We start from the raw sequence: 12,077 nt of genomic DNA, 5'->3' as shown, positions 1-12,077 counted from the left end.
GGATTTGTCTGATTGTTGCTGTACTACTAGGTTCTTGTTAAATACTTTCTTGGCTGGATTACTAAGTAGGTAATGTGTTGTACTTCTTACATCACATCAGGAGTTAGCTGCTTTGTTATTAAAATACACTTAGCATAATAATCATGATGATAAAAAATGCTAACATTTATCCAGTACTTATTGTGCCAGGCATTGATTGAGTGCTTTATGTGTATTTACTCACTTAGTCCTCACAACAGCTCTATGAGTTAGTTACCACTGTTTGCACCATTTACTGATGAAGAAACTGAGGCACAGAGAAGTTAAGTAACTTGCCAAAGGCCACAAGTTATAAATGATGGAATCAGATTTGAATGCCATAGTCTGTGCTTTATAATATCCCTAAATATCTCTTAAAATTACCCGTCAAATCACTCTTAAAAGTACAAAAGTAAGTTGTGGTTGAATCATAGAAAATCACTTCCAAAAACGAAGATAATGCAACTTAAAATCTAATATTAAAATAAAAACGTAAACCAAGAATAGTTGTCATTAATCTGTACTAGTTTTAGAAACTAGCTAGTGCTAGTCTAGCTTTATATTTTCCTCTTTTTACTTACCATTAAATATATATACTGCTTTCATGACATTGTGACACTTTTCTTTGACATGCCTAAGAAAGTTTATGATTAAAATTTTAGACCTGATAACCTCTTTTCTTGTTTTCTTTTTATGACTGCATGGCAGATGAACACATACCTCTTAATTTTGTCTTTCTGTACCAGAAACCCTGGACCCACTTTTCATGGATTCAGACTTGGCGTATGGAACTTACACAGGAAGCTGTGGTCATGTAATGCATGCAGTGTGCTGGCAGAAGTAAGTTGTCCTTCTGACATGTTCTTGAAAGAAACTAGAATGTTAAGTTAACTAAAGCCCACAAAAAGGCATGTTTTCTCGTGTCTTCTTCCCTTCTTATTTGAACAATTGGAGCAATTTTAATTACTAATTTTGTTTGCATGATATTCATTATATTATCACCCTTAGAAATTGGTGTTTAAAGCTATGAACTTAAAGATTTCACTCTCCCTTTGTACTTGCTTTCCACAAACTAACTAGTTGCTGTCAATCAGTATTTGTGTAGAAGACGTAGTAATCTTTATAAAAATCTCATTCCCTTCAAAACACAGAGTGAGAAGTACTTTGACATAGAATAGGACATGAAATTCTAGTTGTATGTCTGGAAAAGATAAAAATTTAGAAGTATAATTCCTGGGAAATATTTTTTACAGGGTTTACCCTTGTGGCATCAGATTGAAATACATGATGCATAAAAGAAGTAGCCCTTATTACTTCTTTTGGTCATTGGAAACTGAAGGAAGTAGTGTCTACAATGTATCTCCCTGCTGTTGAGACAGGAGACAAGTTATAATCCAGTAAAACTATTTTAAATTTGTTTCTGCCCTGATGTGTCTTCCAGCTTGCCCCTGAAAGAATGGGCATCCTATTTCTTTTGTGATTATGATTTGTGTATTTTTGCATGTAGATTCTAAAGATGTTTATTGAGGCAAAAATTGCAGATTTCTTTCAGTTGGATTAGAACAAAGACACTTGTAGTTTTGAACGGACCTATGTTTTGGAATTTCGCAGGTATTTTGAAGCTGTACAATTGAGCTCTCAGCAGCGCATTCATGTTGACCTTTTCGACTTGGAGAGTGGAGAATATCTTTGCCCTCTTTGCAAGTCTCTGTGTAATACTGTGATCCCCATTATTCCTTTACAACCTCAAAGGATAAACAGGTATATTTTAATTTATGTTTTGGCTAATTTTTTTAAAAATTGTCTTTAATCCTTTAATTGTGCTTAGTTTTGATTAGATTACTGGTTTCTTTTTTGCTATTTAAAGTAATTAATACTTTTTCATTTCATAGCTTGTATTCATCTTTAAAAATGTGATTAAAAGTCCCAATTTTTGGTCTCTAAAAGAACTGGAATATTCATTTACACACCTCTGCATGTTTCACATGTGTCTTCCAACAGCCATTAAAGCAGTAGAACTTTGCTCTCTATCTTAGTACTAATGGAGGAGAAAAGATGCGAGGAAGATCCATTCCTTTTTACAGCCCTTTGCCACCAGTAGAGTTGCTATTTGGAGTTTGGTTTCTCTGCGGATCTTTGTAGTATTATTTTTATTTTTATTTTTCCAAAGAGCCAAATGCTGTGGTTATAGAGATGTGGATAAACATTAACTGTAAAAGTAAATAAAACACTAGTTTCATCTATGGATAGTTGTTTAGTGTTTAGAATAAATTTTTAAACTTTTATATTCTGACCATCTTTGAATGGAATTGTTAACAGCAAATTCATTCATTTTTTAATGACAGCTAGAACACCTAATTGTATATTTCTATATTCTCATTGTTCTACATGATGATAACAGTACTATTTATTATTGTTATTATTTCAGTTTCTTTAAAACTCTGAATTTGTACTGATAGACCTAGATTTTGTTAAAGAAAATTATTTTGTTGATAAAACTATTTTAACATGTTTTTGCAACAGAAGGGCTCAAAGGCAGTAGGTTTGGCAATTAGGGTCAATAAGTCAAGTAGTTGCTCTGTCTCTTCTATACCATGTGTTTTAAATTTTTATTTACTTTTATTTTTCTGTTGAGGGAGGTAGTTAGGCTTATTTATTTATTTTTAGAGGAGGTACTGGGAATTGAACCAGGACCTTGTGTATGCTAAGCATGCACTCTACCACTTGACCTACACCCTCCCCAGTATACCATGTTATTAGAAAACATAATATTGAAATTGCCTTCTACTTAGTATATTGGAATATGGAATGTCATCTTTTAGGAAGAAGATAGCATCAGAAAGATTTATCTTTTATTTTTTGAGTAACTGGTATGTTCTAGGCACTCTGCCAAGCTGTAACTACGTTTTTTTCGCAGAATAGTCTAATGAAGTAGGTATGTTATTCCCATTTAGAGATAAGGAATTGGAGCCTGTGAGTTGTTTTTAATTGTCAGGGCAGACCCACAGGATTTGAACCTAGATCTGACTCCAAAGCCTCACCTAACTATACAAATGAAGACAGATATAAAATAAATCATAATAAAATAAAATGACTTTCCAACTTCCTGTTAGCCTGTACAAGCCTATTTTATATAACAGTTTCCCAAATAAGAGTTACTAAACATGTAAATTATTCTCTGAAGGAATGAATATTCAGTACCTTCTTTCCTTGGTGTCTTTAAAAATAGGATGCTTCAGGGCAGTCCTTTCTAAAGTTAGACTGATCCTTACACCTGTGTCCCTTCAAACTCTGTGAAATTTTTAATCTGTAGTAACAATTTTGTTACTTAGGATCTGAAATACATAGTTAAACATAACATTTTTATTAGGCATTTGAACCTACCTGTGTAGTTGAATGTATTTGCCTCTTTTGTTAGGAAATCAACATGAGTATAACCTAACAAACTAAAGTTAAGAGCATATAAAAAACTTCATCAAAACTAATAATAAGCTAGCCTTTTTAAAGAAAATTGGTCATAACCAATCATAGTACACTTTCATTTCTGAGAACTGAAATTATTCTTAGGTCAGATTTGTGCCCAGGTATGTGAACTTTGTCATAGTTTACTGTATATTTTAACTTCACTTAAAACTGTCCTTTCAGTAAGCAAATTTCTACTTTCTAGTCCTTTTTAATAGCACTGTTTCTGGCCCATCTTGGTTGTCAGCAACAGTTTGGATCAAGTCCCTGCCCTTATGGAATTTATATTACAGAGAGGAGAGAACAACAATAAATATATAAATATAGAATGTTGAGTAAAGAGAAATACTATGAAAAACCTAAAACAGCAGCATAAAGAGCTAGAAACAGACCAGTTTGTGAGGCGCTTTATAGGTAGAGTTGGCAAGGATCTCCTCTCTGAGATGGTGCCAGTTGGATAGAGACCTGCATGAAGTGAAGGACAAGGCATGCTGCTCTTTGAGAGAGGAGAATTCCAAGCACAGGGGATATTAAAAGTAAAAGACCCTGAAGTGGGAACACAGCATGTTGGAGGCACAGTAAGAAGGCAATACACTTGAAATGGATTGAACAAAGAACCAGATCCTAAAGGGGCTTATGAGCTAAGATTAGAAGTTACAATTGTATTTTATATGTGATGGGAAACCACTGGAGTGTTTTGAATAGGGAAGTGATATGATCTGAATTACATTTTAAAATATCTTTATGGCTTTTGTATGATGAATACATAAATAATGATAAAACAGCATTGTGGAAGCTGGAAAAACAGTCTATTGAAATAGTCCAGGTGAGGGATAATGAAACATGGATTAGGGTAGTAATGATGGAGATAGAAAGAAGTAATCAACTTGGGTTGTATTTAGAAGGTAAAACCTGTAAGACTAGCCAATAGATTAAAATGTGGGCTGTGATGGAATCAGATGAATCAGTGATGACACCTAGTTTTTGACTTGAGCAACTAGAACGGTGATTTCATTTACTGACATTTATACTTCCGGGTGATAGGAATATGGGTGATATCTTATGCTTTGTACTTTTAAAATTCTCTTCCCTCCTAAAAACTACATTTTTAGGCACATGTGTTTCTATGACTTTGGAAGCTAATCAGGAATTTGACTTTTTCATACAGCCATTTTTCCAGGGAAAGACCAGACAAATTCAGCTTTGCAGTTTGACTTTTTGCCAACAGCTTTAATAATTTCAAATATCATTTTTCAGTGAGAATACAGAAGTTCTTGCTCAGCATTTGACCCTGGCACGGTGGATACAGACTGTTCTGGCCAGAATAACAGGTTATAATATGAAACATGCTAAAGGTTTGCTTAAAATTATTTTATATTTAGCTGTGTGAGATTTAAGTCTCAGAGTCTTTAATTTTTTTTAAAAAGTATGTATTGCTCTAAAATATGGTTTGGAAATGCATATTTGTTAAATTTCAGGAAATAGAGGATTTGTATGCCAAGGCTAAGTTTCGCTAAATCACTTTAGTCAGTTTAATAATTTTTCATACTAGAAGACAGTGTAGACAGTAATTAATCTGGAGTCACAATGCTTGGATTTAAATCACTTACTGTCTAATTGATCTTAGACAAGTTTCTTAACCTCTCTGTGCCTCAATTTTCTTATTTGCAAAATGAGAATAATAATAGTACCTATCTCATTGATTGAAGGATCAAGTTATCCTATGTAAAGTAAAACAGTGCATGGTACATAGTAAATGCTATGTTGTGTTAGCCATTACAATTACTAATATTGTTAGTATGTTGTCATTAATACTAATAATAACAAAAACAACATTGAAAACTATTACCTCATTTGTATACTCTTCACAATTGAGAGATAAGACTACCTACTCTAATAAGTAAACGGCAGGCAGATTGGGGAGGGAAGTCAAAATCTGAGGAATGATAAGTATAGACAGTGAGTTTTCTGGGGTTTTTTTCCCTTCCTTTATTTCTCAGTTTTGACCCCAGATTGCCTGAGTCACAGAACTGTGCAGTGGACATGAACAGTAAAAAGTCAAGGAGAGATGCCGTCTTTCTAGCCAGAGGACTGGAAAAGAAGCCCCTCAGAGCTGGAGAATGTAAAAGGAATTCCTGTTATGGTTTTTTCCCCCTCATTTGGCTCCTTCCCCAAGGCCAGCCCCAGTCATGGAGCTGCACTGCCGTAGTGGCCACATAGACACCTAAAATTCTGGGGAAAACCAGTCTTACAAGCCAGAGGAACTGGGGAAAATGGAACCACTGTGTTCCAAAGAATGCTGGATGAATCTTCAGTATTTGTTTTTTACTGTTTGCCTCGCAGCTTTACCCCTAGGTTAACCCCAGTCACATGAATCTGCCTGACGGCACAGGGGCCTAAAAGTGAGAGAAAATTGTCATTTTGGCCAGAGGGACTAGGGAAAAGGACCCCTCAGAGCTAGAGAGTATGGGAGAAATCCCAGAGAGGAGAGAGCTGTAAAAGGGAATCTCTTTATTCTTGAGACCAACGCACATCCTGGGCTCACTTCCAAGCTGCATATGTACAGAGCAGACCCAAAGAAGCATAGCAACAACTTTGATAATGAAACTGCGTTGAACCACCACTCACATCCCAGACTAAGCCCTGAGTAGTACATGTACTGGTGGATCCAAATAGCATAGCAAAGGCTCTGGAAGGTAACACTAGAATCACCACTGATGGAGAGTGAGACAGAACTTGTTGAGCCTCACTGGGTTGATTGCCTTCTAGAACAACAACAAAAAAAGTAACACTTTTCCAGAGAATTTACATAATGGGAGCCAATAATATTTAAATATATTCACAATGTAATAGTCAAAATATTCAAGATGCAATCTAAAATTATTTAAGATACAAAGAACCAGGAGACTGACCAACTCTCAAAGGAAAAACAATCAACCAAAAGCCAATGGTGTTTTAACGTTGAACTTTTCAGCTTTATAATCATGAAACATGAAGTAAAGGTGAACATTCATGAAATAAATGGAAACATAGGACTTCTCAGCAGAACAAATAGAAACTATGAAAAAGAAAAAAAAAAAGAACCAAATGAGAATAACAACTGGAAAAAAAAACGTGTGAAAGAAGAATTAGCTGGGTGGACTCAATAGTAGAATGGAGATGGGGAGATAAGAGTCAGTGATCTGAAATTAGATCAGTGGAAATTACACAATCTGTAAACAAAAACTTGATAGAGAAAGATGTAGCCTTAGGGACATATGGAGCCTTTTTTTTTTTTTCCTTTTAATCCAACATTAGTGTCATTGAAGTCCTGAAAAGAAAAAGAATGATATGGAAAAAGTATTTGAAGAAATAGTGGTTGGAAACTTTCAAATTTAGTGAAAGATATAAATTTACAGATTTAAGAAGTTCAATGAACCTCAAACAGGAAAACTTAAAAGCATACTCAGAGAGATACCCAAACTGCTGAAAATCAAAGATGAAAAAAAGAATCTTGAACACAACCAGAAAAGAACATCTCATTTCACTTAGGGAAACAAAAATTCTAATTTGATTAGGAAATAGAGCCACAAAGAGGTTTAGTATTCACCACACTTTTAGTAAGTCAGTGGGAGAGCTAAGATTCAAACCCAGGCAGCTTGGCTCCAGATTCTTTGCTGTTACTCATTAATGTATGCTGCCTTACTAATAGAATACTATGCATTTATTAAAAATAGAAATATAGAGGGACAGTTACTGATACGGAAAGACATTTATGAACTATTGGTGAAAAAAACAAGATACAGAACAGTACTATAGAGGTTGTCCTTTAAAAAAAAACTACATGTGTAACATTTATACAGAGAATAGAAGAATATCATCCAAATGTTGTCTGGTTATCTGGGTAGCAAAATTTTGAATGATTGTTTATTGCTTATTAACATTTTCTAAGTTTTCTAAAATGAGCGTATGTAATTTACAAAAGCTAAAAAAGTATGTGTCGGGCCAAACTCCCATGATTTTTCTTTCTTTTTCCTTTCAATTTGTAAGGAGAAAACCTAACAATTCCAGTCTTGTTTGATCAGGGAATGGGTGATTCCACTTTTGAGTTCCATTCTATCCTGAGTTTTGGAGTTCAGTCTTCGTAAGTATCTGAACAATTAAGAGAAGTTTATAAATGGTTATGAAAATAAGTGAAGAACAATCTTTGTTTGCTTCCTTCCATTCTTCCACCTGTCCTTCTTTCCATCCTGCTTTATTTGTTGAATTGTTTTCTTTATCCCATTTTCATCTTGTTACTTTCTCCCTGAAGTTGTATGTGTATTAATGAAATTAAGTGGTTTGAGGTATTAGAGTAATACGCATTAGAGTGGACCATGCCTATGATTAATAATTTCTGACCAACAAAAATGCCATTTTTATATAGTCCAACCTACAAGAATAGAATTTAAGAGACTTCAGTTAAAGCCACATCTAACTTGCTCTGTGACTTCTGAAAAGTCTCAGGTCACCCTACCCCCACTGCAATTCATTTTTCTTGTTTGTTAAATTGAGACGGTGGCCTTCTAATTTAGCACATAATGTTATTGGAAAGATATTTATGTGAAGAAGCTTTGAAAAATATAATGATCCAAATAATGTTCTATTATTTAATGAATATTATCTTAGGTACATATGTCTAGTTGTGATCCTTGTTTGTGTTATGTATCTTTTTGCTACTGAAAATACTTGTTACAAATAGAAGTTCAGGAGATCAAAAATCATCACTCCTAGTATGTGTATTATTATACACACATACATACACACACGCACGCACACACACACACCCCATATCAACACAAAAGTACTTCCTGGTCCCTTTTCCATACACTAAAATTTATGTCAGATCTGATTCCTTTGAATTTTAATTCTTCTCTCTCCAGTCTGTCTCTTAGTTTGGACATGGACCCTTTCTGCTATAATCATTTACTGCATCTTTTACAGGAAGTGATCAGGGTCATTAACATTTTGTAAGAGATATTTTTTACCTAAAGAGTTACAGTTCTGCTTTTCCCATTTTTTTCTTAGTGAATAAATCTTCAGAGGCTATTATCTCTAATTTGACAAAGAGTAGTTTGTCAAAAGGAATTAAATTGCTTCAGTACCTAATTGGACTTCCCAGTAGGTAGCCCCTTTACTAAATCATTATGTAAATTTGTCTTGTTTTATTTTTAGGATAAAATACTCTAATAGCATCAAGGAAATGGTCCTTCTCTTTGCCACAACAATATATAGAATTGGACTGAAACTGCCTCCTGATGAAACAGATCCTCGAATCCCCATGATGACCTGGAGCACGTGTGCTTTCACTGTCCAGGCAATTGGTAACTATAAGAGAACTGGTTTGGAGGTTTTATAGAAACAAATTAACATCAGTTGACCAAAAATTATTCCTTTTTTGCCCTAATGGCCTGGAATACTTTGACTAGTTGGTATGTCAGTGGGTGGGTGTGACATGATGCTATTTAGTCTGAAAAATTTTTATATTGATCTCTTTTAATTACAAAAATGGACAAATATAACATAAACTGAAATACTTGAAAGGGACAGCATGACGCAAACTATATTCGAAAGGTGGCAGAGTTACAATATTAGAAGGTAGAAAGAAAAAGGCAATGGAAAAAGAATCAACCCAGAAAAGTCCAATGATTTTTATTTCTTTTACACTTTGAGAGAAAAAGAAAGATAAGCCAAAGTTACCTTAAAAATTACCAGAAAAGACTGAGGTGGTCAGGAGAGACAAGATTAATAGGGAGAAACCTACCAAGTCGGAAGGAAAGCCTACTGTCAAAATGTCTGCCATATTGAAAACTTGTAGAAAAGTGTAGCTATCAAATCAACATGTTGTACACCTTAAATTTATGCTGTTTAAATGTCAGTTATATCTCAGTAAAGTGGGAAGGGGAAAAAACATGTAGCAGTAAACAATTGCTTAGATTTTTAAATTAGTATATTTGCTCATTACAGTCACAAGACAGAGTACTACATGAAAAAGAATTAAGAACTGTAATTCTTCCGTGTTATCTTTATCCAGATCAGTTTCAGACTCCCTTTCCAATATATGTTTTTAGTAGTTGTTTTTAATGGATCTACCACATTTTCTTCCTTTAAATATATTTTTATAACAAGATACTATTTCATGATTTGAATTAAGTAGCATGAAGCCACTTCTTTCACGAAGCCTTCCTGCATACCAGTATCGGTGAAAAAAATTTCGGAATCACTTCCAAACCTGTCAGTCTTAAATCTTGGGTAAAAGATAAATACGCAGGCTTATATTTACTATGATTAAATAAAATGAGGAACAGGAACAATGAGGTTTAAATAGGATCTGAACAATTTGATATGAAGTGTAAAGCATTCTTTTGGAGTCATGATCTGCTAAGTATTTTCAGACTTCCAGTGAAGGTGTTTTACACTTTACTGTTTTGGGGAAGAAGAGCATTAGGAATTGGAAATTTATATTTAGACATTGAACATTTTAAAAAATCACAGTTTGCCATTAAAGAGATGAGAAATTTGTTGGAGAATAGGGCCAAATCTTCATATGTGTTTCTGTAACATAGTAATTGGAATCTAATAGGGTATTATTTTTACTATAGTGCTTTTTCCATCCAGTAGACAGAATGCTATACATTATTCTTGGTACATAAGTGGCTTAGTTACCTCACTCCCTATAGGTGTGGAAAGACGTATGCAAGATGTGTTGGTGTAGTTAGAAAAATTGTTGAGGAATCAAAACAGAGGGTCTTTTATTACTGCTCATTCAAAAGTGGAAAAAGAAAATAGAAAATAAGCCTTTCACACTCATGGGTGTGTCTGCTGTCAAGAATCAGTGAAAATAAGAGTAATTTAGTAATAAATACCCAAGCCAACAACGCAAATTATATTTCTGAACCCATGTTTTTTGGTATTTTCAACTTCATCTTTTTCTGTAATTCTTTTTTTAATAGTACCTAAAAGTGCAATAAAGTTACTTGCATCTGTCTTATGTATTATTTTTAAACAAAATAGGTTGTGACTATATTTTTTAATTACTAATTTTAAAATTTTTTGCAGAGAGAAAGACAAATACTGTATGTTTTCACTTATATGTGCAATCAAAAACATAAAAACAAGTGAACAAATACAGTGAAACAGGCTCACAGATACAGAGGGCAAACTAGTGGTTACCAGAGGGGAGAAGGGTAAGGAGTAGGTACAAAAAAGGTGAGGGAGATTAAGAGGTACAAACTACTAAGTACAAAATAAATAAGTTACAAGGATGTAATGTACAGCATGGGGAATACAGTCAATATTTTACAATAACTTTGTATGGAGTGTAATCTGTATAAATATCAGATTACTATACTGTACACTTGAACCTAATATAATATTGTAAGTCAACTATACTTCAATTAAAAAAAAAAACTTTCTTTTTGCATAGGAGTGATGTTAAAAGGAGAAAAAAATGAACCAGAATACTTTATATTCTTTATATATTGCTGCAGGGACTTTATTATGTATAGTAGCAACTTGTAGATAACCTACATTTACCTCTATAATTTTCTCTCACTCAAGAAAATTTGGAAATTTTGGCACAGACTTAAAAAATGAAACTTTGAAATCATCTGGTCAAAAGTAAAAGTAGTTAAAGAACATCTGTTAGACAGAAACCAAGTTTACAATTGAAGCAGTATTCAGGATTTATTATTTTTGTTTTTCTTACTCTTTGAGAAAACCTTCTGGGAGATGAAGGAAAACCTTTGTTTGGAGCACTTCAAAATAGACAGGTATGTGCATTCCAAAAGGAAATATGTAACTCATGGTATGCTTTTTTTTAGGAAATCCACAGTAATTTATCATTTAAAGAAATCTTTATTCACTCTTTTTTTTCTGTAAAAGCCAAATTTCTGTTAAAAAAAAAAAGTTACTTCAGTCCTATAGAAAACTGAAAGGCCAAAGTTGTGCACTTTAGAGAGTTTACTGTCTTGTGGTTAAATGTAATTCACAGAAAGATTTCTCTTGATACTTGTTTACTTTTTCTCCTCTTCTCTGTTTATTTCCAAATCAGAAACCTGTTGTTTCCTACATTTTTCCTTCTCCCTAATTTTGCACCATTATATAACATTAAGTATTATTATTGGCTTAGCTCTAGATAAATCATGTTACTGAATATCAAGAATAAAACTAAGCATGACTCCTTGATGGGCAGATCCTGACACTACATGACTATACTTCTACCTCAAGCCTAAGCCTCTTACCATTGGGGAGACTGAAAAACAGTACTGAAGAAATGTACTCATTGCAACTGAGTGCAATGTACCGGGCAACTGAGGATTCCCTAGACCACCCCGTCCCAGGCATCTCCTGCTTATTTTCTGACAGCTGGCACAGGGGACTTGGAGACCATAGTGTGCTTCCCTATAGTTCCCATCATTCTGTCTGGGAAGCAGAAGCTCTGTTCCCTGAATTCAGTGGTTTTTCTGCCATCATTTTAGAATTTCTATGAATACATTTATTTGCACAGGCCTCAATAGAGTAAATTAGGTCAGACATTTAATAAAATGACTCTGGGGAAAATGAGTACTTTAATACCT

At 34.0% G+C, this 12,077-nt stretch overlaps 1 protein-coding gene across 2 annotated transcripts in view; it reads left to right on the top strand.

The window, feature by feature from the left end:
- The window catches only part of UBR1 (ubiquitin protein ligase E3 component n-recognin 1), a 134,192-nt gene that overhangs the window by 91,881 nt on the left and 30,234 nt on the right, over positions 1 to 12,077 (top strand). For both annotated transcript variants that reach the window (XM_074365981.1, XM_074365980.1), the window contains 6 exons: positions 765 to 858; positions 1,630 to 1,779; positions 4,738 to 4,835; positions 7,510 to 7,603; positions 8,674 to 8,822; positions 11,215 to 11,270. In XM_074365981.1, the coding sequence (XP_074222082.1) occupies positions 765 to 858; positions 1,630 to 1,779; positions 4,738 to 4,835; positions 7,510 to 7,603; positions 8,674 to 8,822; positions 11,215 to 11,270 (641 nt within the window). The remainder of the gene's footprint in view (positions 1 to 764; positions 859 to 1,629; positions 1,780 to 4,737; positions 4,836 to 7,509; positions 7,604 to 8,673; positions 8,823 to 11,214; positions 11,271 to 12,077) is intronic.

Source organism: Camelus bactrianus, chromosome 6 (genome assembly GCF_048773025.1).
Source record: "Camelus bactrianus isolate YW-2024 breed Bactrian camel chromosome 6, ASM4877302v1, whole genome shotgun sequence".
NCBI classification, from domain to species: Eukaryota; Metazoa; Chordata; class Mammalia; order Artiodactyla; family Camelidae; genus Camelus; species Camelus bactrianus.
Note: the sequence above shows the minus strand (reverse complement) of the source record. Positions and strands in the feature narration are given on the sequence as shown.